Genomic DNA, 27,879 nt, shown 5'->3' on the forward strand with positions numbered 1-27,879 from the left:
ACCGATTGGGTTAAAATGCAGAGACCGAATTTCCCTCACGGGATCAAAAAAGTATATATACTTATACATATACACACAAACAATGCAAGGGACATTTGCCTTGAAGGATAAGGAAATCCTTATTTCAACACACAACATTTTCATATCCTTATATCAGTGGCTGTAGAAGGATATGGAGATATGGCATGTTCAAATAAGCTGCACTGAGTGAGTCTGCATTTCAGAAACAGTTTAGTACAGGAAATCCGCCTAAAGAGAGCAGTATCTATTACGGAGATCAATAAGCAGTATCTCTTACACAAATCGATCATACATTTAGTTGGGTAATTGGCAATTAGTGGGAACTGATAAGAGGTTCTCTAAAACTTGTGAGGGTATGTGTTCTTTCTGCACTGTCTTTTAGAAAATTCGCAATAGGATTCTGAATCATATAGCTTGACATTTTAAGCTGAAAATGTGTGTAATGGCTCTATCTGAACAGAAAGTCATGGGTGTCAGACAGTATGTGGGGGTGGATGGGTAGGTTTGTAGCCTACAGGAGGACTACGTATGAAAGGGATACTGCCGGTAAGTGCCTTAACTCATTGTCCCGCTGACGATGTGTACAGGGCTTCAGACAGAATAATGCAATGAAGTGCATTTCACTATTTTACCATATCAGCGTCTTTTATAACATGAGCTACACACTGTAAGCGACTGTTGGTTAAGCTTACAGCGCAGTCTTTGTTGATAACAAATAGGTAGCCTTCTTAGCCAGATAAACCAATTACGCAATGTGTGCCATTTGGTTTGTTATGGCTCTGTTAATAGTACCATGCTTGGATGTAGGCCTACGGTAAGGTTATTGGGAGGGGGATTTGACGTGTTTGCTTTATAGGGAACCGACATGAACTTCCCGTACTCTGCTAGCCTTCCCGTACTCGCTAACCCTGTCAACGCTGACTCCCAGAACAGCGTCAACGTGCGTCTGCCGCCTCCGCGTCCCCACCACGACATCAGTGCGCTCAGAGCTGTCTAGGGGAAACTTGACAGATTTCAATTGCACACTAATTCGGCAACTGGTAAAGAGGAAGGGCTTCTGTTTGATAAGCGGTAACAACTATCTAGTGGACATGAACAAGTGGAATAACCAACACGTGTTGAACAGGAGGAAAAGACAACGACGTTTATTTTGATCGTTTTATACCTTATCATCCATGAAGAAGACAAACGTAAGTAACATACATATAAACATAGTCTACATTCAAAAGCATGCTTTCCGATAAATGTTTGCCTGGCTCTTTAAAAAAAAAAGATTTAATGTATGCTGCACTTGCACCTGCCTATTTTATACAACTGACTAAACTCAGTGTAGAGAGAGCCTAAATGCGCTAAGGAGAGACATTGCCTATATGAAACCATAGCGATTCCTTTTGTGTCTCTTATTATTTTAAACTACTTACTGGGTGTTTTTAGATTGGACAGAGCGTTTGCACCTTCGCACTACTGCTGTCGACTTTGGTGACAGGTGGCGAAAAAGGCAGAACTCCACTCACGGACGATGTGGGCACACTGGACGTTCTGGTGAGTGTTCTACCTCCACTATTGCCCTTGCTGGTTCAGAAAACAGTCAAACTCAGGGAAACCACGTCCCATTCATGAAACAATGATAACTGTATTTAAAACTAGTTGACTCCATTATGAAACAGAAACAATTCGTTTTTTGTCGGCCGCTTTAAGTCGAAATAAATTAAGTAGATTTGTGTCTGGGTTTAGGGATAAATGGAAAGTTGGCTAAAACAAAGGCCTACAAAATGTAGCAATACTTAAGGCAGTCTGATTCCAAATTAAGGGCCTCTTAATAAACAATATGGGTTTCATAGCTCAGTTTGAAGCGTAATTCAGATTATTATAAGTATATTTTGAAGGATTGTAAGGATTTTGTCTTTCATGGCTCTCTAAATGAGATTTCCTCCCTCCCTTTCTGTTTTTGTCTGTAAAGAAAGGAAACATTCCCCAGGACTACAGAATCCCACTTAATCACGCTCCTAAAGCAGTGGTAAGTCTTGCATATGCCCTGCATCTCAGATTAGTGTGATCAAGACCAGACTAAGACTGGGATTTTTAACAATCAGATTACCCTGGGTGGACTGCCGACCTCCATTCAGAGACAGTGGCGCCTCCCAGAAATGTGTGGCCAGATAGGGACCACTGGAAATTGAAGGGTGGCACAGGCACACCGAAACCAAAAGCCAGAACTGGATTTCTGGATTCAGCTTTTCTGTTAGACTGTTGTATGACTACTATGTAGTTGAAAACTATGTCAGTGAGAAGAGTTCAGAAATATGTTGCTTTTTTATTTCACTTTTAATGTTACTGATTGTCTGACATGCATTCACTAATTCTGGTACAGTTGACATTTTCAGTTTCACAAAAGTCCTGTTTAATGTGTTGGGTATCTATATACATATACATGTGCTAGCCAGTTTGTTGTTCTTCAAATAGGCTAGTTGTCCTTTTCCTTATTTCAGACATACACAGAAAAGGTGTTATAGGCCTATTCCTTGTGCTATCCGTTTGTTAAGTCGGGATGCAATAATGTACCGATGATTTTGTTTCCGGGTCCAACTGGACCCAGAGCGGCTCATTTTTCTACAGTAAAAGAAAGAGGTTTTATTTTTCATTGTACAGAGTAGCCTACAACAAAAATGCCACTCTACTACAACTGTACTCACCTCTGCCTCAACCTAATAAATTCCTAAGGCTTGGATGTTACCCATGATTGTATCATATGGCTGCATTACTCTTTTAGAGTTAAGAGCCTTTTTCTACCCCTGCTAAAACAGCATTGATGGTGAAAAGGTTCACAGGTTGTGAAAACAGACTGGCTGCGCTAGCAAACTTTTTGAACGAAAGAGCTGGAGGACCAGGAAACAACATTTGACATCAGACTTAACAACTGGTAGGTAGGTAGGTAGGGGATTCCCCACAGTGACCAATCAACAGCCAAGCCTATTTCGTATCACTTTCTGATGTGAGATTCAGCTACAAGGCACATTTGTCTTGTGCCTAGTCGCAATTGTGTCATATGAATATGACATATGTGCTGCCACAGAGGGCAATCAACATCCAAGCCTGTTTAAAATGTACACAAGTAGTCTGAGTGAATTAGGTTTGAAGGTGGCAATAAATAGAGCGAAAGCATATTTGGTATCATTTGAACTGTCATTTTATGTAGATTAAGAATTTCAGGTGCCTCCAACACCAATCCTTACCAGAAAAATAGAGGGGTTTTTTGTACCATAATACAATGGATATTGGACCAAAATTCTATGCTAGAACATCATAATATTAGGCAATATCTCCCAAGCTGGTTAGAGGATCTTGATCAAACTTGGCGTACTGTACTTACTCATTACAAGGGCTTGATGAACTGATTAGGTAATTAAGGTCTTGACGTCAAAGGTCAAGGTCACATGAGGTCATACTTCAAATAAAGTGTTGCCGTGATATCTCCCAACTAGATTGAAGGATCTTTATGAAACCAATACAGTTAATAAATCCTACATACACTGATTACATACTAAAGGGTCAAAGGTAAAGGTCAAATTTATCCAAAGTTATATGAGCCTACAGTATAGCAGGCAAAACAAATGACATATTACGTAATTTGTGTCATTAGTGATTACACAATGTTTGCATTAAAAAAACATATTTCTCAAGGCAAGAAAATTATTAAAACAAGCTTTATTTTCTGTATAACAATTGGTCAATAGGTTTAGTCTTTTACTCCAATGCCCTCTTTTAAACCAGGGGAAATGAAAACAAATTCTCTAACTCTAAATGACACGGCCCAAAAGTTATTAGCCATTTACCTATATCTAATGTATCATGCATGGGCTGCAAAGTCATGAGGAGTGTGGGAAATGCCCACACTAAAACCCATATTAGTTCACATTTTGAGGGTATATGCGTTTAGACAATATATGGTTTAGGTGGTTTAATTAGTTTTCCCTTCATGGCACAGCCAAAAATATATCTGTCATACACTTGATTTACTAATACCCAATGTTTTATGCATGGACAGCAAAGTAAAGAGGAGGGTGGACAAGTCAGAACCTTAGATCTAATGTTGAGGTTATTTGTTTTCAGGAAACATATGGTTGACCCAGTTTCGGTTGAACCAGTTTTCCCTTAATGGCACAGATCCAAAAGTATCAGCCATATACCCGATTTACTCTTGAACGAGCAACTAAGTAAAGGGGAGGGTGAGAGATGTAAAAACCTACATTAGATCACGGGTATATGCTTTCAGAAAATATATGGTTTAGGTGGCCTAAACTACACCCCAAAAAGGTATCAACCATATACTCTATTTACCAAAACCCAACACATGCAGCATACTAACGAGGAGGGTGGGACATGTCTCATGTCATGGTAGATCATATCCTAAGGGTATAAACTTTCAGAAAATATATGGTTGAAGCAGGCAGGAAGCATGGTACAGACCAAAATATATTAGGTGTACATTTTTTTCACCTAAATCCATAAAATGACATTTATTTCAATGGATAAGTTCCTTAAAGTAGAAATCCGGCCGATACATGGATCTTGATCGCTAGACGTCGCCGAGTACTGACGATAGGGAAACGTGTTTTCCGTGTTTGTGCTAATTTGTGCTACCGAACTGGAGTAGCTGCAGCTGCCTCTTAACAGACTCAAAATGTCATTAAACATGAACAGGGCCCTTACGTGATAAAACGATGCTTTTTCAACTCATAAACCATTTGAATTCAAAGTTTGACTTCAACTGTGAGTTTGGAAAGTCCATCACACATTGTTGTCATGTGGAGGTATAGACAAACAAAATAAAACAGATTGGTTTGGTGCCCTCCGTGGTACCGACTTCTCTGCTGGCTCATGGAAAAATGCTTTTGAAATAAAAAATGTAACTTCTGTAAGTCCCAAGTTTGTAGGTCATTTGTAGGAGTTATAATGTGTCAATTACAGTCAGCATCTATTACATCAGTAAAAACCTCAAACATCAACATTGCACTTTAGTAAGATAAGGTTATTCACTAATGAATTTGAACTTAACACGTTGAGGGACATAATTAGACCTTAACCTTTTACCTTGAGTACCTATTAGTTCATCCAGAGTGTAATGAATAACTGTGGACCCGATGCGACCTTGACCTTTCACCCCAAGACCTTGAGTACCCAGTCAGTTCATTGAGCCCTTACAGTGAGTAAGTATACCAGGTTTGATATGGATCTTTCCACCGGCATGGGAGATATTGGCAAATATCCAGATGTGCTAGCATAAGATTTTGGGCAGTATTCATTGTACCATGGTCTATTCGAAGCTCTAATCTGTTTCAGTGAGGATTGGTGTTGGAGGCACCTGAAATTCTACATCTACATAAAAAACAATTCAAATGATACCAAATATGCTTTCGCTCTATTTACTGCCACCTTTGACCCTTTTACAGGCTAATTCGCTTAGACTATGGGGGAAGCAAGATACACCACAGTGATGTTGTTGTATTGACACATTCGTTTGATCTGATTGGCTTACCGTAGTTTTGAGTTAATGTGTACTGTGCAAGCTCGAGAACACACGTTATATGAAACATGCCTTTGAACGTTTGCAGCCGTCTCGTTAATAGAAGTACATCACAAATACACAATTGGCTGATGGCAGTTGCCAATGTGCTGCATATTATAAAGGAGCAATATACAGCTTTAATTTAACATATTGTTGGTGAGGACCACACAGAGGCCTCCAATTATTATCAATATATCTTTATTTTAGATAGTTCAACAGTTTTTGGCCCTAGCCCCTCTTTACTCTATCCTTAATACTGTACTTACTGAATTACCCCCAAATTTCTTCAATCACTCATTCTATTCACCACTCTCGAGATTAAGTTTAGCTCACTAACATAATGCAGAGCTCACAGAATGAGTTGACTGTCATATCCAAAATTAAGAGACATTCCAAATTTGAATATGACTGTCAACTCATTTGAATGTCACTCAGCAACCGTATATGACATCAGAAAAATGTGCAGTGGTCTCTTATTTTTTTCCAGAGCTGTATTATGTCACATACCAAAATAATTGACAAACAATTTAGCTGGCAGCAAGTTCGTACCACCACGAGCGATGATTTGGATAACTTTTCAGCTTTGTACATTTTGTACGTGCTGTGAGCTTTACTTGTTTTACAAAAGAGATGCACACTATCCCTTGTGGTTATGGTGTTACCCAAAGGCAGATTCAAGATTCAAAAGGTTTAAAGGGATATTCCACCATTTAGGGAATTACACTCATTTTCCACCTCCCCTTGAGTTAAACAATGGATTTTTACCTTTCTCCAGTTCATCCGTTCTCTGAGTCTGGCGATACCACTTTTAGCTCCAGCCTAGCATAGATCATTGAATTAGATTAGACCATTAGCATCTCGCTTGCTAGCATCACGTTTAAAAGTGACTAAGATTTCCGGTAATTTTTCTATTTAAAACTTATCTCCACTCAAGTTAGAAAGTGTAATAACGGAACAACGGAAAATGAAACGTGGCGATTTTCTAGGCTGATTTGACAGGGAACTATACTTTCATTCAGGCATAATAATCCAGTCACTAACCAATTCGGCTGCTGCAGCTCAACCTTGTATTGTTGCTGGAAGCCTATGGGAACTATTTTCAGGTGCTGCATGATACCATTGTGCGCCCATGATGTTCCTTGATTATTACGCTGCTTCTGGTGTCCACTTTCTGAAAGTCCGTGTGGCAACCAGTAGCCTCTGTACTTTTGGCTTGTACAATGGCTGAAGATGAATGAGGTTGTGGTCTGACTTTCCTAGTGGGGGTAGGGGGGTTGCTTTGTATGCATCCCTCATGTTTGCATACATGAGGTCTATTGTCCTGTTATTACTAGTTGGGCAATCAACAAACTGGTACAAATTAGTGAGGGTGGAATCCAGTGTAATGTGTTGAGTTTGGAGCCTTGCAATTATAGAATGAATGACGTCACACTCTGTGTCCGGGAGGGCTCGTGTTGCACTCAAAGCGCAATTGGCCTGTTTGGACGGGCCTGGCCCCTTAAGGCCCGCCCATGACGCCATAGACCAACCACACACAGCTTATTCCTTCGTTATAGTGCGCATAAAGTTATTTCAGCATGTTGGACAAACACAGGAAAAAGGGGACTTTCTGGATTGATGTTGATGGAACAGAACAGCACAAAGGAGCAGAAAGAGAGAGATAAAAAGTCTGGACAAGGGGTAGTGTAGCGGAGTCGTAGTTGTTGTAGTAGACATTGATTTTGGACGAGGAGAAGGAAGAGCAAGAATACATGGAAAGGGAGTACACCAAGTAGAGGAATATCCAAAATGACTTGTCTTTGTGTTACCGGACATCTTGTCTCATTTGGAGGTGTAGATAAAATAATTTCCACACAGAAAGCCAAAGTGCATGGCACACAGTATTGTACCAAATATTATTAAAGAGCACACCCTTTCTTTAAGTGTTCAAAGTCTAAACAAGATGGTGTAGGGAAAAAAGGGAACGTTTTATCAGTCAGTGTTTAATCCAGTAAAGCACAGTAATAAAGCCTCTGTACTGTAACATGCTCAGGATTCAGGTGTCTTAAGCTGTATTATCTCATTAAAAATGTCAAGAAGAGATTCAACAAGTTTAAGAGTCATGCCCAAACAGAGTTGTGGAGACTGTACCATATCTGACAGATGTGTTATCTCACCAAAACCATTGGTGAATGTTACTAGGAGGCCAACAGACTTTAGATCTTTTTGGGTTAATACACCTCTCATACTGTAGCTCTACTGCTTCTCTCTGTTCCTTTCAGTAGACTGCAGTCTATCCCTCACTGTCTTGCAGGCATTGTGCCTCTGTGCCAACCATGCGTATGTCAGCCCTTGCAGCTTTCTCAGTACCCCCTGAAAAATGTGTCTTGGTACCTCAAGGCTAAGCCACCCTCATCCACTCATCCTGCACTGGATCGTTTTGTGAATCTCAATATTCTGATCACAAGTCTGGGCAAATTCGGTGAAGTCAGGACCAGTCAGAGGTTCATTGTTTTGCACCTTTATGATTAGTTTATGAAGTATTGGTTTTGCCAAAATTATTTGGCAGTATTTTTAAACTGCAAAAATACACACCTATAAAGTATTTTTAATAAATACGCCATTTTCCTCAACGCAATAAATTACAAATTGCAAAACACTATTTTGAATTTGTAATACATATTTTAAATACATGTATTATAAATACTGCCCATCCCTCTGCATACTTGGCCGGCCGCTGCTCGGCCGCTGTGCTCCTCCAAGGACTGTTGTCTGGCTCTGTCGCCAGCATAGAGTAGTAATGGAAGTGTGCACATCCCCACCGGTGAGGTGCAGGGCAAATGGAACTAGAACTGCAAAGGAATTTTTTTTTTTTTTTGCCTGAGAAAGACCCAGCCGGGTCGAAACGTTGCAACACAATAAATATATGGGAGTTTTAGCAGAGTGCGGGCATTTCATTCCTTTTACTGTCGCACCACCAGACTCACCAACAGCTTCATACACCAGGCTGTTAGGATGCTGAACTCTCTCCCCCCTCCACCCTCAGCTACATAACATCCTGAACTTTGGACCCACAATGGCTGCCTTGCACTACTCCACTTGCACTACTCCACTTGTACACTTGCACACTTTGCAACTTGTTGCTGTTGTCCTGTTGTCGTGAAAACACAACACACTTCTGCTCTTACATAACTTGCACCACTATGCCACTTGCTTACTTAGGTCAAACAGAACTACCTCAGCCATTTATTGGCCTGACTTTGCACTATTATATTGACTGTCTATGCACAATTGCACAATTTCAACCCAATTTTGCTGCTCTTATTTCTTCATTGTATGTGCCTTCTTATTTACTTTTTATTGTTTACTTGAATCTAATGTTTGTCTGTGGACTTAAACAAAGTCCTTTTAGGCAAGTCCCTCCACTCGGCGGCCATATACCAATGTTTTATGGGCACTCATCAGGCACAGTCTTTGGGTCGAACTGCGCGTGCGCAAGGCTTCACGACACCAATCTTGCTCCAGCGGCGAGATCACAACACATGATTGGCACGATGTCTTCACAACACACCATATGATTGGCTCAACGTATTCACATGCCGAGGAAGGGGTGGGATATGTGTAGACAACGGCCACATTGGCGTGACAAACTAACCCCATGCATTTCTATGGAGTATTTTTTGAGTGCTGTGTCTCCACATTAGAAAGTCTCTGACTTAAATTGGTAGAATATGTCTTGTCTCCACTGTGGGATAGTGAGAAACGTAATTTCGATCTCTTTGTATGTCTTGGCATGTGAAGAAATTGACAATAAAGCAGACTTTGACTTTGACTTTGATGCCAAATGTTCTGGAGGAAAGATTGCCAAGGATGAAGTAATGCTCCACCCAGTTTGTAATACTGTCTCAAGGGGACTAAGTAAGCAATGAACACTGGCCACATTTTGTTAGTAATAAGCTAAGCATTTCTGCCTGTCAGACAATCACCTCTTGGCAGAGAAGATTTGGCAATTTTTTCATGGGCACAACCCACATACTGCATGAGCTGCTGCTCATCCCACAAGTGCTAATATTTCCAAATGGGGCACCATTTGAAAGGGTACTAAACAGGCTTTCCAACAGTATAAGATGTATTGCCAAAAACATTGTTACCACAGAGAAATAATCTACCAAACACAAATTTCCTTACTTTTTGTGCTACGTTTATAAAGTTTCACAGGCCTACATAATATTGATTTAAATGTAAAAATAACTTAAATGTAAAAATCTATTATTTTGGAGGATTACCCTCGCAAAAAGGAGTGAGGCTCTGTTTGTTTCAAAAGAGTAGCTCTCCATATGATTTTGGGTCCTTCGGGAAGCCCTCATTCACAAAAAGGTCGGAGACCCCCCCCCCCCGCCCTCTCTGCCAGCCTAGTGTTTTATTCTGGGCATGTTGTTGGGAGGTTGTTGCTTTAGTATGAAGTATAGCAAAGGTATACCCTCTGCCAAATGGAGTCAGTCTGTTGAGCTCTTTCTAAGACTAATGTCAAATTTCTGTTGGACGGAATTTTTACCTTTACTTACAACACCCACTATGTCTGTTAACATTATGTGTTCACTAAACTTTTTTCACATTGCAAGATATTACAAAATGGCCTGATGCAGTCAAATTGTCTGTCCATTATACTTTTCCTAATATGAGTTGTGGAAGTGGTTTGGATTTAAAATGAAACACCAATTTGTGCATAAAAATGACTGAAAGGTGCATTTTGTTAGCCAACAAATTGTCTGGATAATGAAACCTCTGCCAGTCACTATGACGGCACTATTTTTTTCAAGCGGAAACTCTGATCTGTACCAATGTTTCATGAGTATGGCCTATCTGAATGTAGTCGGAATTTGATTCAAAATGAACAGCAGCCATCTCGTGCATTTCTTTTGGTGGAAAGATAATGAAAAGTTTGCACACCGCTTGTACAGCCTGAAAGAGCACACTGATGATTCTCTGATTTGATTCCTTTAAATGGTTCCTAGAGTGTTGATGAGTGTACATATTGTGTAACAGTTTGATTTTTGAATGTTAAAAGTTGCAATTGGTGAATAAACTCTTTTGACAGGTGGATAAATTCTAATAAGAAGTAGATAAACTAACCATAGGGCCCCAGGATTGAGCCCAAACTTGGACTATTTCTTCATCTCGTTCCCATTATCTTTCTGTGACATTTTCTGTCTCTATAGAATATCACTCTAAAACCACTACTGCTGCGTCGACGTCACTCACACGTACACACGTAAACACACATACACACACACGCATGTGACGTTGACGCAGCAGTAGCAGCAGAGAAACCATCAGGCAAGTGTTATTTAAATAAACTTCTGGTGTTTACAAACTTTTTAATGCGTCGTTTTATGAGTACAGACCCTATTTGTACTACTGTGGAAGTTTGGTGCCATTCCAGGCATTATTAGTGGGGTAATTTACGAGATACACCGCTGGTTTTATTAGCGCCTGCACTAACACATTCGGCTGATGGCGCTAACTCGACCAATGTTCAACCAAGGGAAAACATCTTCTGGGGGGATGTTTGGTACGAGGTCATGGCGCAAAGGACCCTAGGGTGAAATTACTCTGACCTATCCGTCAGTAAATAAATCCTGAATTTCTGTTTTATGACATATTTAGTTATATTAGGCATTATGTCTACACTGATGAAATCTGAAAAAATCCTTAATAAGATGCATCTTTCTATCTGTCTGTTTGTCTATTTCTGTGTATCTGTCTGCTACACATCAGTCTAACACAATATATGCTGATGTCTTCCCTATGCATGCTTTCTCACCCAGACAGGAAAGTGCTGGTTGCAGTTAAATCTTTATCCTGTGGAGCAAAGCCTGAAGCACCTTGCTCACAAGTTTAGTAACCTGTCAATCAACCGGGAGAACATTACCATTTTCATCACTATGCTCCAGGGTCTTCGCTTCATGCTTGGCAACGAGGAACTGGTGACTTTCATAACTTTTGCATTTAAGTTAATTTATTTATTGGGGAGTAGTAATGTACTACTTAATTTGCTACTTAAGGCTGTATACTGTAAGCTTTTTTTTATTTATTTCATTGTCCTGTTCTGTCCTAAGGACCTGGCAATGCAAGCATACGAGTGCCATTTCAGGACAGCCCACTGGCCAACTGATCGCTATTTTGATCATGTAAAAGAGGTTTTCAGCACAGCTGCCAATGTTTCTGGGATATTGGAGTGTGCCCCACCTCCCTGCCCATCCACTTTGCCTCCCTCTGCCACACCAGGTACAAGCACATGCACACATACACGCGCACACACACACACACACACACACACACACACACACACACGTCCACAGGCGCACACACAGACACATACACACACTCACACACACACACATCTACATATGCACGCACGCACACACACACACACACACACTCACGCATGCAAAAGTAGACAAACCCACGCGTGCGCATGTAACGGATGCCAGCTAGCTTAGCTGTGCTTGTGGAACGTTGGTAAACCTCACTCCCCGACGCCTCAAGAGTGCTGCTGGCATGCGAGCCAGTAGCCTGGGCTATTGGCTCAATTGTTAGCACGCTCGCCTCCCGATCCGAGGTGCTGCTGTTCGCGGGTTCGAGTCCGGGCGTGTGCAGGGCTGAATCGCGCAGGTTCAACACAACGCAGGTTACACACACAAACAATCTCTCTGTCTCTCTCTCTTTGTATCGCTGTCTCTCTCTTGCATTTCTTCTCGTCCTGTCTTTGTCTCTCACGCTCTTTATTTGTCACACATACATATCATCTAATTTCTGTCTCCAAGTAATCTGGCTTTCACCAGACCAAGCTCAATCTTTTCAGATTTAACATTGCAGTATTTTCTACTGCACAAGAGGTGTGATCAACGGGCATAGTTCAAATGACTCTCTACGCAATTGTTTAGTCATTCACCAATCTGACCAAAGAATTGGGTAATGTTTGCAGAGCGATGCAAAAACTCAGTAGGGATTAATAGCCAATAGCGTGCCAGCTTGATAAGCCAGCTTGTGATTGGCCCCGGCAAAATTGTAACGAAAGCAGCAGAAAAAGATGCACAGGTTTCCAGCCTGAGCTGCAGGGCGAAAAAGAAATCGCCGTCAGATTAGGCTGGGTTCACCCAGCCTAGTCTCCAAGTATTCCAGGAATTTGAGGAGAAATATACTGAATGTGATTGATAAATGAAACATTAATAGGATGATTAATAGGATGATATTTTATTCGACTGATATGGTAGAGCTAGGGAGTAATAAGCTGTGACAGGTACAGTTGTGGTGATAAGACAGAAACTGAAGCTGGACCCCCCCCCCCCCATACACACAAGCACACACACACACACACACAGATACTGCACATACTGTACATGCCACCCCGTTCCCTCCCTTCCTTCCAAAAATGCCTCAGTACGGCCTCCCACACACATGCTCATATACACACATGCATATACACATACTACACACACTTACACTTGTGCATGCTTACAGGCACACAATCTCTGTCTGTATCTTTCTGTCTCTCTCTCTTTCTCTATCAGGCACACCACCACACCGACAAACAGACAAACAGAGAGAGAGAAAGAGAGATCAAGCGAGAAGCGAGGAGAGAGTAGTCTACAATAGAGAAAGAGAGAATTAAACAAATGACATTTTAAAAATGATGGATTAATCTGTTCCCACAGGTCGGGAGAGTCAGCGTCTCATTGGAGAGAGACTAAAAACAAGCCTTCCAATCGTGCTACTTGTCCCTGTCTTATGCATATTATCTCTGGGCACATGGATGGTAAGTCTGTCTCCCTGACTCCTGAACTGCTTAACAAACAATTTGGGTCTAAAGTTTAGGGGGGGTGGGGGGGGGGTTTAGTTTGATTTTTGGAGCTTTTTAGCCTTCCTTTGACAGAACAGTGAAGAGAAGAATGAGTGAGGGAGAGAGATGGGGAGTGAGTTCTAAATGTCCTCAGGCCAGACTCAAACCTGGGTCCCTGTGGGTTGTACTTGATTTTTGTAAAATGAGTGCACAATTTAGTAAAACCAGACCACTATGTAGTGGACACTAAATGAAGAGTTTGGTTCCAAAACGCTATATCTCCATTCTTTTTAAACATTAAGTCATGTTATTTAATTGTGTATTTCAGGTAATATTAATACAATTTTAGTTTTGCTGTTTTGATTGAGTAAAGATAAATCTAATGACAACAACCCAATTACAATTGCACTGAAATTACCTGGAAAACAAAATGTAAAAAAATGATTTATGAAAATTCATTGAAATGGAGGATGTAGCGTTTTGGAACCAAACTCAAATATACTAAATTGTGCACACAATCTAGACAAATGAGACCACAATTTACTAAAATGAACACAGATTCTCTCGATATACAAAAATATATTGTAATGACACCTCCCAGGCTCCGTAGTAAACTGCAATCAGCATAGACACGTTTTAGCCTACTACACATGTTGGGGTTATGTATAATAGGCATTGAGGATCCCAAAACCTCTTCCCATAGCTTATGCAGCACGAGGGTTGCGCTGTCGCGCTTGCCAAAGTTTGGTAGTGACATGGACTGTAGCCTCATCTGATTGATTGATTAGTTTATTTTTTCGACATCATTTGAGCTGACAGGTGCAACTTGAAGTTGAAGTCCCTGGAGATGACAGGTGCAACTTGAATCGTTCAGAAGTTTGTGGCTTAAATGCAATGCCTTTTGAGTAAGAAGTAGCAAAAACATCAATCTTTTGTTGCAAATGAAACTCATAACTACTGTAGGGCAATTCCATGCAAAGGTCATCCTTACCATGGAAAAAAAAAGTTGTGCATACGCAAATAGAACTGTTGTTAAAATCTTCATTTAGGTCTATATTTTATTATTTGTAACTGATCTGATTGAATTTGATGGAGAATGACACTTTTTTACATCATAAATATGGTGTGCAACCATACAGAAACAACTTTTTTTACATGGTAATATTATACATATTTCAAAAGTGGATAAATGGACCCAATGTTCAAACAAATTGTGTCATTTGACAAATTCCAGATTGACAAGGGAATGGTAGAGCAATGTCTATGCTCAGCTTGCCTTTAAGAGCACAACTCCTTACATTTGTAAGGCTTTTGTTTTTAAGTCAGCAAGTTCCATGGCCATGTCACATCCATAACGTTTTATAGGAAAAGTTTATGCTACACATACAGTGTTGATGCGACAATGTCCATAGTGTCTGTGCAAAGCTGATTTATATCAATGTAAAGTGTGATGACCAAATTGTGCCCCTTTCTTACTTTTAAAACCTTTAATGGTGCGTTATGGATGTGACATTATGGATGTTACATAATGTGAATTTACAAGACTGGGGACTTTTATTATACCTCAAAGCCGATAAAACGTCTGTTCTGGTGGCATGTCAGGTTTAACGCATTTCAACTTAGTGTTTACAACTGACATTTCAAAGATTATTAGGTTGATCAAAACCACAGGGAGGCCTTGCCTAACCATTAGCAAAACAAACATAATATTAAAATACCTCCAGTGATTAGCCTAGCCATAGCCTATTTTCAAGTGGCCTAATAACGAAAATCTGAGCGATTATCTTCCTGTAACTGTCATACTAATGTTGTACAGTTACTGGATTATCGTGTTAGCTGGTGAAGATGGCTGACTTTGCAGCTGGAGTTAACATAGCAACCTCCTTCTGTTGCAGATCTGTTCAGCCTGCCGTTCACGTCTGCTTAACACAGTTTAATTTTAAATGTGACGCGATATGACAGCATTTGAAGTGTCAGGTCCTCTGTAGCTAATACCCACAGGGTAACATGAGTAAGGGCCAGCAATAAACTAGATGTACCGCATAGCGGTACACAATATGACCGCCTCTCAGTCCTGCATATTCTCTTCGCAAAAATAAATCACGCTTGTCAATTTGTGTCCATCTCCTACTCCTGCAACTCATGTGCATGTAAATGAGTGTGTGCATATGTGAGTTTGCTTTTGTTTATAAGAGTGTGTGTGTGTGTGTGTCTGTGTGTGTGTCTGTGTGTGTGCATGTGCGTATGCGTGCCTGTGTTTGTGTGTTTATGTGTGTGTGTGTGTGTGCGTATGTGTTTGCATGCCCACATGCGTATGCGTGCCTGTGTGTGTGTGTGTTTATGTGTCTGCATTCATGTGGGTGGATGTTTGTGCATGTGTGTGTGTGTGTGTGTGCTTGCCTGTCTGTATGTGTTTATGTGTGTGTGTGCTTGCCTGTCTGTATGTGTGCGACTGTGCGTGCGTGCGTGTGTGTGTGTGTGCATGTGCGTGTGTGCACGTGCGCGTGCATGTACTTTATGTGTGCAAATCACAAATGAGTGGGTATGGGTTAGGTTCATGCGGGCTCTTGAGACTAACATACCATAAATATTTCGTTATCTTGGGTGCAACGGTTCAGGTAGGGCTAGTTATTTAGGGGAGTGGCCACCAAGTTTCATGTTCCCTGGTGTTTCAGTAACCCAGGAATCACTGACCAAAATTGATGACGGTAAAAGAAAAAAATAAATTTATTTTTTATATTTTAAATGACTTGTTGTCCTGATTCTTCCTGTGGATCTTAGTGGGCACTGAGGAAGCAATAATTTCATCGCTAGTTTTTCATGATTACCATTTCAATTGTTTCATATCAAAATTCACTACTTAATTATGTGTTTTATGTAGTTTGTCGAGGACTGGTTCAGACACGTCACATCCATAACGTGAAACCGTCACATCCATAACACCAGTTTTTCCTACATAATGCATTACGAAAATGACGCATAGTTTCAAAAACACACTTTTTGTGTTCATTCAAGTTTCCTTCATGGTACATATATCATAGTTTCGGCAGTTTCCTTTAAAATTCACAGAGTTTGTAGAAAACCTGTAATCTCTCACAAAAGTGTGTCCATTTCATGTCACATCCATAACGCTGATAAAATGCCTTGTGTTCTTAGGATGAAATTGATTATATGAAATTTGAGGATTTCTCAGTATTCAGAGGACAGAGGTTGCATTAAAAGTTATGCAAATTGATTCACTGATACTAATTTTGGCATTTTGTTTACCAATATGAGTCCAATTGTCACATCCATAACGCTGGAACTGCCCTGTATTTAAAAATGAAAACGTAGGTAAATCATCACAAATTTCTATGACTTAACTTGTGACTTGCTTTAGCCAAGCTATGACTTGACTTGACTTGCTTGATTGTCAAAAATGGACTTTAGATTTGCTTGTGACTTGCACATGTGTGACTTACTCCCAACTCTGCTGAATCCTGAGTATGTCACGCTTCATTACTGTACTTTACTGCAATAAAAACTGACTGCTGTATCAACCTAAAGAAAGATAAACATTCCCATTGTCTTACAATTTCTTGTTGACACATTGAACACTTATCGAAAGGGTTTGCTTTGTAATGAGATTTGGTGCAATACTGTGATGCTTGCCGACAGGGGCGTAGCACAAGATCCTGGGCCCTATGCATAATCAGTCCTGAAGGGCCCCATAATAAATATAATAAAATATATTCCAGACTTTTCAAGGGCCCTCCCTCCCCTTGGGGTCCTAATCAGTACTGGTTTTACCCCCAGTCTGACGCCCCTGCTTGCCGAGGACTTTGCCGTTACACCTCCAGGCCATACAGGGTGTCATGTCACACCAAGATTTATTTTGGGTATTTCTCCACTTGGTACTGCTGGAAAAACCTGGAAAAAATGTGTTTGCTGTAAATGAATATCTGTAGATGGATTATTCCTCAGCGTGCTCGGACCTGTCAACATAACTCACAGTGGAGATAAAGGCCCCTATTTTGCACCCTGGGGCATGGCATAAACTCGTTTTCAACCCGCCGCAAAGTTTATTTTCTTATTTTGCATGTCTATTTTTTAAACAATGTGCCCAGGGGTGTGGTAATTAACAACCTAGGGAGTGGCCTAGCGCATTGTCTAAAAATCGCTATTGTACACCACCTAAAACGCATTACGCCACTGACCAAGAGAAACCTGGTCAGAAGTCTCTGGCGAGTAGTTTATATGTTATTTTAAGAGCGCATTGTCAACAGTCATATTGGCGGGTGCACAACGCACCATCCTTCTATCCTCCATGAACACGCACCAGCGCACATCCATGCAAAACATTAGAAATTACACGATTAGGCTACAATGGGAAACATAATTAGAATAAAGATTCTATACATCTCGAAATACATCTCACAATGCATTTGCAAATTGGTAATGACGGTTAAAAGTGATTAGGCGAGAGCACAGCTGAAGACGCACTATCACGAGATATAAGCAACTCCTCTGCAGTATAAACGTTGTTAGGGTAAGTGTTGCTTTTTCCAGCCTATGTTTTCGATGGAAATCCATTGTCAGTCAATAGTGAAAGTAAATTACTGCGTATAACTGCCTTGTCGTTGACTGACACCATGGTGAAGTTAGTTTCACTTTGCCAATGAGTTCAAATAATAGACGCGTGCAAATGCATAAAGCCTATGCTAGGTTTTAGTAAAGCATGGTTTAGTGGAATGACTGTTCCATACAGTCTCGCAAGCAGACTCCTTCAAATGCACCGTTGACTGTCAACATACTGATGCATTTTTTGACGTCGCGCTTTGCGCCGTTACAGTGAATGACATGTCATTCTCATTGATTTAAATGATGTTACGCCCCAAACACACCCATGACTGATTAAGAAACCTAGGAACACCTTGTTGTGCCTTGCGCTCGACGTTTGATAATGAAAACACTCCCAATGTGGACTGGACATCCTACTAAATTTGAATAAGCTTTTGACTAGTGACGATGCGATTTAGACTCATGACAGGGCCCAAAGGCTGGATAAGACCGTATGGATAAAGAACAGTCAGTCAGTCAGTCAGTGAGTGACCTTGTCGTGCATTTGATGTTGTGTAAAAGCATTGAGCTGACCCACGAGCTTCAGTTACACTATAGACTTTGCATTTTGCTTGCCATTTAAATAAGTCCAATGAAGCTTAACTGACAGTTTGTCTAGCTTATGCAGTTATATAGCTAATAGACCATGGGCTTTGCTAAGGCAGAGCAGGACAATCCGACATCACACAACACACAATTGAAAACAATACATACTTAATTAAAAGAAATTACTCCGTTAAGGTACTGTTAAAATGAATAAAAAATATAAAATGGGGATAAGAATTCAGGACTGATTATGCATGCATGCATTATATATACTGTAAAGAAAAAGAAGTGTTATATTTGTCAAGTGATGGAAAGTGTTGGAAGTTCTAATGACCTTTGAAATGAGAGGGCAGGGGCTGAAATTAAAGCTGCAGAGGTCTGGGTAATGTTAGACAAAATGGATTCTGTCTTCTGTTTTTTCAGCTGGAGTTGGTCTCATGCGGGTGTGTGTGATGGCCTCGGAATCCCTGTCCATTATTGGCTGGAAATGTGAAAGCTTGATTTTTCAACTATTTGTATTGTTCATACCAGGAATTTGTCTCTGTCATCTAGGTAGCACAGAGGAGAGGAGTCTGTTCCAATGACTCCAGCAGAGATGAATCTACAAGACCCCAGAGTACAGCTGTGCCGTCAGGCCCTGAGTCTCAGTATGGAGCTGCGCGAGAGAGCCTACAGGAACACTCAGTGATGAGTCCAGAGAGGTACACTTAAAATTTATCAGCAGCTGAGCATTCTGAACATACTATAAATTATCGGTTCCTTCCCTTGCCCCTCATAGAGCAACATCCAAGTTATGGGGGTCAGTTGCCAGAGGCTTTCACACACACACTCTTTTGTGTGTGTGTGAAACATTCTTTTTAAAGCAACACCAAAGAGTTTTTTGTACCTTAAAATAATGTTTCCAAAATCGTTTCAGTGGTTCATCAACTCATAACATGGTGAACGGCACTTTCTGCATTCGCTTCGGCTATAACCGCACTATGTAAGTTTGCCGGATCGGGTAGCGGATCTGTAGTTCGATGGAATGAGACATAAGAAACTAAAATTTTACTTGCATCTGATGTCGCAATACATTATACTTTCATAAAATCATGCAACATGTTCTACCTTGTCTGTGGACATTGTTATTTGCAAAGCCGGTGCTGGATAAACAAATGGTGCTTGTAACAGAGGAAAAGTTATTTGGTGTTGCTTTAACACATTCATTTTAAAACTGTACAGCTGCCTATACCTTTCATGAGCATACCATATGCAGGGATAGGCAAAAATACATCAAAATGTATTTGGAAATAAAATACTAAATACCTGACTTATAAATGTATCAAAATAAAATAAAAAAAATACTGTATTTTATATTTTGAAAATACTTAAATACTTATTTTCAACGGACTATGAAATTTTACAGTACACTGGGTGAGTTGATTCAGTACACAATGTCTCTACCTGACAAGGCATTCCATAATCAAACATGCTGAACCCCCTGTTACTGACATCCCAATATAACATTATGGTCACCCAGATAAAGGTTTGTTCTAAAGTAACTCACGTTCAAATAACTTTCCCTTAATGACTCATAATGATATCCTAATTGACTTTCTTGATATTCGGTAATAGATAGTCTACTTTGCATCAGCAACAATAACTCAATGACTAATTCAAATGAATGATGAGAATGATCAGTGGCCAGGTCTGATTTAAACCACATAGCATTTGTACTATTTTCAGTTACAGGGTGTCCGTGGGGTTGTAAAAGGTATTAAAAGGTAGTAAATGAAATTAGCCAAATTTAAGGCCATTTAAAAGTATTAAAAAGTAATAAACATCATCTGATGAGGTATTAAATTTTCGAACCACTAACTATGAGGTTTTCCATTTGTGTTAAGTGCAGGCCCAGGCCCCTATCTCCTAAATTTCGCATTTATATCATATTATATGTGCGAGTAGGACCTGAGCGATATGTCAGTGTGCGTTCGCGCCGCGCCCCCTCAAACTGGATATACGGCTGGCTTGCTGCCAAACGTGTTGCCAAAAGTTCGCTACTAGACGAAGTCATGGGAAAATGTCGTTTTTCAGACATTTGGTTAGAGGACTCGAGATTCAAAGACTGGCTTAGGCTAGTTGGCAACAGCCAAGAGGCTTATTGCCACGTCTGTAAAAAAATGCCGTCAGGTCACATAGTCTACTAGCCAGCAAACAACAATGTGCAGAGTAGTCAGAGGTGGAAGAGTCGACTGCCTGACTCAGTGGCTCATCGGCCACATAGGGCTACTGTCTCCACATAAATATGTGTCATTGAGGCTTAATCAAAGCTATCAGTATGTCTACGCTACCAGTTGTCATTGTCATCCAAAAAAGTAATAATTTGCGCCATCGCGTTTTCAATGACACAGGCTGTAAGAGCAGCAGACATAGCCTAAACTAGGCCTACATACAGTATCACAATAACCCGTTTTCAAATTAAAAGTCCCCATGAAGGCAGAAGGCCTTTTCATTCAAACAAATATATAATTAAATGAAAGGGGAAAAAGCAAGAATATAACATGTAAACAGATGTACATGTTATAAGGGGTTATTTGCAATGAGCTACCCCTGCCTTGACTACAGAATAGAGGTAAAACATAGGCCTGACAGTGTTGCTTTGTTTAGGCTAGAAGATAAGGTTTAGCCTATAAGATTTAGCATTTTCTACCCTCAGTAAATGTCATGTTAAGGTTAGTTTAACAGGTGTGAACTTTACATTATTCAAAGCTTGCTCCCTTGATGTAGTATGTGATGAGATCAAAGTCCCAATAGACTTGCTAAAAATGTGTTGAATATAAAAACCTGTGTAGGTTTTTATAGGCTGTATTGTACGACGGAGTATTAGGGCCACACATGAAGAAAAAAATATTTTTGCCATGGCGAGATTAAACTCGACATGTTGACTTTAAAGTCGCCATGTCAACATTAAACTCGACATTTCGAGAATAAAGTTGAAATATCATATCTACTTTAATCTCGACATGCTGACATTAAACTCGCAATACAGTTTAAACATAGCATACACAGTTTAAGCTAGCCTACACTAACACACAATAAGCGCTTTCAGATATAACCTCCGGAGTACATGCGGAGGTTTGTCAAACGGAGGTCCTACCCTTCGGATGATTCAGATATGATGCTAACCTGCGGACCTAATACTGACCTTATACGGACGTATGTGTGAACGACATACATGCACATTACAGAATCTCCGTGTGGTTGTCGAGTGAGGGGTGGGTGCTTAGAGTTCACAAGATGCGAGATATATGACGCAGAATATATGCGGCCGCTGCCTGTCACAGCTGCTTTTTATTTACAAAGTGTAGCCTATGTATTATAGGCTAAAGAAGAGAAATATATTGTGCGTAGGCTAATACTGTATACTAAATACAGTATTTGTATGTGTGCTTCGAGTAAACACATTTATCTGTTTTCAACGTAATGCAGGCGCGCGGGAACATATTTTAGACCATGGGTGCTGAATAACAAAATAATGGATGTCCCACGATTTCTCCCCTAGCATGATATGATTTGAATTTAGACAGCTACGCCATTTCAACGCGGTGTATGAGTAGGCCTAAGAGCGAGAAGTTTTATAATGCCCTTGCCACTCCGACTCATCAATAAAAACTGCGTGCACACACACCAGACCAGCACTTGACTTTACATCATTAAACTATTTCAGTATATTGCTTTTCTGATTGTCAAAACCACACCTAACTTATGGCGTCTCCACTCCACAGCAAAAGTGTCCTAACCACGTTACAGCTGTTTCTATCTGAGCGACTCCAATAGTGAGAGGATTTCAGTGTCATATTTCGGTGGCACTAGCTAAGCTGTCGTGGAACTCGAGATGACATGTCTACTGATAGGTCTCACCAACACGAAATTCTAATTGCAAAAGATGCATCCTACCTCATCTGTTGTACTGTAGTTATTCGAAATTGGGCTTTTCACAATCCAACGATATATCCAAAGTGCGAACTAGTTGGTGATGGTCTATGAAAACTGCCAGTATGCTATGCATGCTACACGGAGTTCTGACAGGGCTGTGCATGGCATAATAAACAGGCAAGATATAACCCACAATCGCCATGGTTTCGTTGTCAATTCGTGTTTGTGGTAATAATGACAGCAACAATAAAACCATCTGTATCTTACGATCTTCATCATTCTTGACAGATCACCAGCCTCCTCTGGATGGTCATATGCATAATTAGCCTATAGCCTACCTTTAGTTTTCATTTAATTTTAAACACGAATCTACTGTCTTTACTGCCGGGAGAGAAAAAAATCCTGTATTCTTTTCTGTAGCCTAATTCTGCCTAAGGCTATCAATGAACAGAAAACCGTGTTGGCTAACAATTTATTAAATACTCCTGTTATTGTCGTCAACGACGTCGCTGTAGGCTACTGCCTTTTCAGCGCCTTCTGCTTATGATGATTCAGTCTTTTGAATTCGTTTGGCCTTGCCATGCAGTTGTAGGCTACAACGTGCCATTCCCTTCATGTGTTTTATCAAAATGTTGTATGCCCTCATGGACAGTAGCTCCGTGATGTCTGCATCTTTCCATGTCGGAGATTTTCTGGACAACACTATGCCACTCCATCATAACACTGGCATTTAAGTCAGATTTAACCACATGGACGCACGAAAGAAACGTCACCAACACGCCCTCTCACTAAGTGTGAATTTTAACCGCATGTTCTACGCCTCGTTCAGACACAGCACATTTACATAATGTCCGGAGGAAATACTAGGTCGGGGGTAGTATAAACACCGGGTGAATTCGGACTTCCATATGACCGGTTATGTCGTTCAGATATACAGCCCCACCGTTTAACATTGGCAGAACCTCCGGTCTTACACGTATGTCTGAAAGCGCTTAATATGTTACATGAATAATAGGCTTCAAATCAAATAGGTGTTATTTCAGATAGATTGCAGATATTTAGATAGATTGCGTCTTGTCTGTTAACTACTCATTGCCGTCATCGTGAAGTGCTGTATCTTGCGGTTGGAAATACAATGCACTATGCCGTTTAGGCTATATAGCTAGAATAATACATGTATCCAATGATATAATGTTTCTATACAAAATGCTATTTCACACTGTTTTACGTGGGTAAGGCCACCGCACATTCAAATAACTGCCCTTCATGAACCAGGCCGTCACTCACTGCTTTTCCATGTCTCACCTGCAATAAACATAGGAGGCTATAAACACAAGTATAGCCTAAGCATATATACTATTTTGATCCCGTGAGGGAATATGTGTGCATGTATACTTTATTTATGCACTATGTGTGCATATACATGGGGTGGTCGGGAGGAGGACAGCTTATTCGTCCCTAGACATTCAGCAATAGGCTGTTTTGCATCCATTACAAACAAGCAATGTGAAATTCTAGGATTGGGGAGAGCGCCTAGTATGCCTAGTCTAGTGCATAAGCATGAAGTTGAACCTTTAGATGAAAAACACTCTTTAATAATAGGCCTACAATAAATAAATAAACCGCTAATGACGTTTAGGCTACTTTTGACCATCGCATTTATCGCCTGTAACTCCGTGATAAGGACCTACAGGAAAGTATTTGGCTGAGCAACGGAGGTTAATGTTTTATGTTTTGTTCACATGATATAGGCCTGTCTAATGTCTAATCATTGTTGCAGTCGAAGAAAACTGGAATGTTTAATTCGTCCTCCCTTTCAATCGTCCCGAGCGGTCGTTCTCTCTCCAAACTTTATTCTCAAAATGTTGAGTTTAATGTCGACACGTCGACTTTAAAGTCGATACATTGAGATTAAAGTCGACATTACATTTCAACTTTATTCTCGAAATGTTGAGTTTAATGTCGACATGGCGAGTTTAATCTCGTCATGGCAAAAATATTTTTTCCTTCATGTGTGGCCCTAATACTCCGTCGTAGTATTGTAATATGCTATCAATATATCATAATATATTTTAAGTCAATGTATCAATTAGTTTCCACAAAAGTCCCCAGAAGTCATCATTTAAGGGGTTATTTTTAAAAATGTTCGTCATGGGGAGCATGCAGGCCCAAAAGATTTTTTATCACATGGGCCCACATTCTCCAGCAGCACCCAATCAATAATTAGTATTTTTGTAAAATGTGACCACCTATTTTTGAATGTGATACCTTGACTGGCAAAGTATACGAGACAGCAAGGGTGTGTGTGTGTGTGTGTGTGTGTGTGTGTGTGTACTGCGTATGGTCGTGGGCCTATTTGGAAGAAAGTCCAGTAAATCTTTTCTGATTTTCATTTGTCATTTTGTCTTGATTGAGATAGAGTGTAGTGCTGGAGAAGTGGTGTGTGCTCTTCCTACACAATGAAATAACTTTTTATCTTGGGTTAGGATTAAATAACAAATAATTGTGTATAGGTCAGTGTTTTTATTGAAGCAAAAAGGAACAAAGTATCCAGGAACTGTAATAATAGATACTTGATTTTAATTGTAAGCATTGCTACACTTTCTTACTCAGAAAGTTAAGTAACAAAATTACAGTAATCCGTTACTTTATAATTAGTTACCCCCAACACTGAATTTCGAAAGGTTGCCACTAGTTGCAAGTCGTGTTGGTATTAAAAAATTTTGTGAAGGTATTAAAGAAGGTATTAAAAGGTATTAAATTCAACTTAAGAATTTCTGTATATACCCTGAGTTACTCAACACTCACATGCAACTACTGTGTTTCATTTCTCTTTCTGTTTACAAAACTGGTTCATGCTGTGAATTTGATCAAGTAATTCCAATAAAATTGTTTAAAGGCCCCCTTAAGAGTTTTTTTTTTACCTTAGCATATAACGTTTCTAAAATCATTTTGATGGCACATAACCTCATAACATGATGAACGGCACTTCTGCCATTGTCCGAGCAGCCCTGTATAGGTGATTACCGACCAACTTTCTGTGTTCGTGTAGGAACACTGCCCCTCCGAAATCGAAATGGAAAAGAGCTGCTATGCAACAGGAATTTGGTTATTTTCATACTTTATTGCAAAATAAACCCGGAGAGCAAAAGTTCTTTAGTGCTGCTTTAAGTTACGTTGTTTTCATGAAATATTCATGTAATTTCAACATCATTGTGTTATACAAGTGGCATGTACTGAGAGAAGGCATTTAGATGTACTTAGTACGGCAACATCAGTGTTAAAGAAAGATAACTTTGATATTTAAGATTTCAAGATGAGTGTATGTGTATGATGTCATCACGCTAATCTCAGAAAGTATTTTGCAGTATTTTAAAAATATTTTGATACAAAATGTGAGGGCATTTCCATCATCCCATTTAAATACAAATTACAAAATAATATTTTACATATTTTAAATAAATGTATCAGAAATACTGCCCATCCCTGACCATATGTACGTAAGAATAAACATTTATGTGGCTTCTTGCTGGGCTGGACAGAAGGCTACAGTAAATGGCAAATGTAAAAAAAAACGTTAGTGTGTCTAGTGCCGTATTACTCTACAAGAGATAGAATAACAATACCTAAACTTAGATAAGACTAAACTATTATAAATATGCATAAACAAAAGTATCATTGTCATTATTGGTGTTTAGCAGATGTGAAAATGTTCTATGTTTTCTCATACCCTCCCATAATCCTGAGCTTAAGAATGACCAAATTCAGATGATGGCATTTGAATAGATCTTCTGCAAATGGATATGTGGATATTTGCTTATCCATGCACACCTCTCCTTTCTGTAGCAGTGGGTATAAATGAATACTGATGAATGTATTATTATTATAGAGCTGACCTGTCTGCTTACATGCTAACTCTGGTCCCTTTGCTTCAGGAGCACGGATACCGTTATGGTGATGATGGAGGTCGTGAAGGATCCGGAGATGTGAACTTGAGCATTTCAGCAGAAACTTGCGAAACGTGGCTGGGGAAGACAACTATGCTGGGAGAAAGTGTGTGTGTGGAAGGGGAGGGTGTGGGTGAAGGGGGGGGGGGGTGAGGAATGTACTCCAGAGTTACCTCAAAGACATTATGGGGCATGTGTGGAAGGATGTGGTGATAAGAGACGGCCATGCTGGCCATGGAGAGATGACAGAACGCTCAGTACTCCCCGCACAGAAACATGCTCCTGCCTGTCTGTTTTCTGCAGACTTCCTTGCAACTTGTTACTCAACACGCGGCCCTTTGGAAGAACAGGATGGAGACTTTTTTTCACCCACTCTGGAAGTGGGTGTTTCTGATGTATGTTGGATGTCTGCATGTGTATACAGTACTGTATGTCCGCCTGTGCATCTATGCACTTTTGTGTGTGTGTGTGTGTGTTTGTGTGTGTGTGTGTGTGTGTGTGTGTGTGTGTGTGTAACCGTGTTTCGTGGGAAGGAAGCATCTGTTCAGTTGCCTGCGGCGACCTCTGCTGAAACAGTAGCCATCGTCTGGCCGTTCCTTGCAGGCTCTCTCTCATAAAAAGGCTTTTTGTAAACAGCTTCTGTCCTGCATGTCCACCACGATCCTGTTCTGTTTCATCGAGAGACACAGAAAAAAAAGAGAAAGAGAGAGAAATCCCCCAGAATGATCTGTAACGGGCCAGAACAGTGTCCGCTTGTCCAAAACTGTTTAGGGAGGATGCAATCACGAATATGGCCCATTGATGTTTTTCAACACATTTTAGATATGGGGAGCATATCTAACCCCCAGAAGTGGTGTATTACAACACCACTTTGCAACAATTTGCCATTTGAGAAATCCTTTTATCAGGCAAATAGTTTTGGATTCATTTTGAAATTCATTCCTCAAATCCTTCATTTGTATGCTGAGTGTGAAGTGAGGACAGACAAAAATGTGTAAATATCAAAACTTGCATAGTGCTGCTTTAACTCACTTGGTGTGTGTGTATATGTGCGCGTGTGTGTTAGAGAGAGTGAGAGAGCATCGTTGGAATGAATTATATAGTGTTTCAGACTGAGCACCAGCATCTTGTCATCAATTATTACCAGGTGTGTGTATGTGTGTGCAGGGGGGTGGGGGGGGGTGTGCAGGCAGTCAAAAAGCACTCATTCAGACTGAGTGTGTTGTCTTTTTTGTGTGACTGATTTGATCAGTTGCAGATCTTTAACTTTAGAAAGGTGTGGGTGTTGTGACAAAGTCTCATAATTGGAATAATAATAACAACAAGCTTTATTTGCATTTACTGTATAGCACTTTTCAAACTCCATTTACACAGTTTACAACAATTTAAAAACTGTTTCAACCTTTTCAAAGTAAACAAAGAAAAAGGAAGGAAACTAAAACTCAAGAATTTGACTCAAACAA

General features: G+C 40.2%; 1 protein-coding gene and 1 long non-coding RNA gene across 2 annotated transcripts in view; both read left to right on the top strand.

Moving 5' to 3' along the window:
• LOC143136127 (uncharacterized) overlaps positions 1-27,879 on the top strand; it is a 263,743-nt gene that overhangs the window by 195,029 nt on the left and 40,835 nt on the right. The gene's annotated exons all lie outside the window — the stretch shown is intronic.
• On the top strand, positions 577-27,557 carry kitlgb (kit ligand b). The gene is made up of 8 exons (XM_076296631.1): positions 577-1,211; positions 1,456-1,563; positions 1,982-2,038; positions 11,395-11,553; positions 11,686-11,854; positions 13,285-13,385; positions 19,107-19,255; positions 26,405-27,557. Exons 1-8 carry the CDS (start codon positions 1,197-1,199, stop codon positions 26,457-26,459), a joined length of 813 nt encoding a protein of 270 aa, XP_076152746.1. The 5' UTR covers positions 577-1,196; the 3' UTR covers positions 26,460-27,557.

This window comes from Alosa pseudoharengus, unplaced genomic scaffold (genome assembly GCF_046254945.1).
Source record: "Alosa pseudoharengus isolate Yale_2024_CS ecotype anadromous, Long Island Sound unplaced genomic scaffold, YU_APseudo_1.1 YU_APseudo_1.1_scf_20, whole genome shotgun sequence".
NCBI lineage: Eukaryota > Metazoa > Chordata > Actinopteri > Clupeiformes > Clupeidae > Alosa > Alosa pseudoharengus.

Bases quoted from the DNA above. Each gene is read 5' to 3' on its own strand.
- kitlgb (XM_076296631.1), top strand. The intron at 11,554-11,685 runs GTGACTTTCATA...TTCTGTCCTAAG, and splicing joins TGCTTGGCAACGAGGAACTG to GACCTGGCAATGCAAGCATA. The intron at 13,386-19,106 runs GTAAGTCTGTCT...TCTGTCATCTAG, and splicing joins TATCTCTGGGCACATGGATG to GTAGCACAGAGGAGAGGAGT.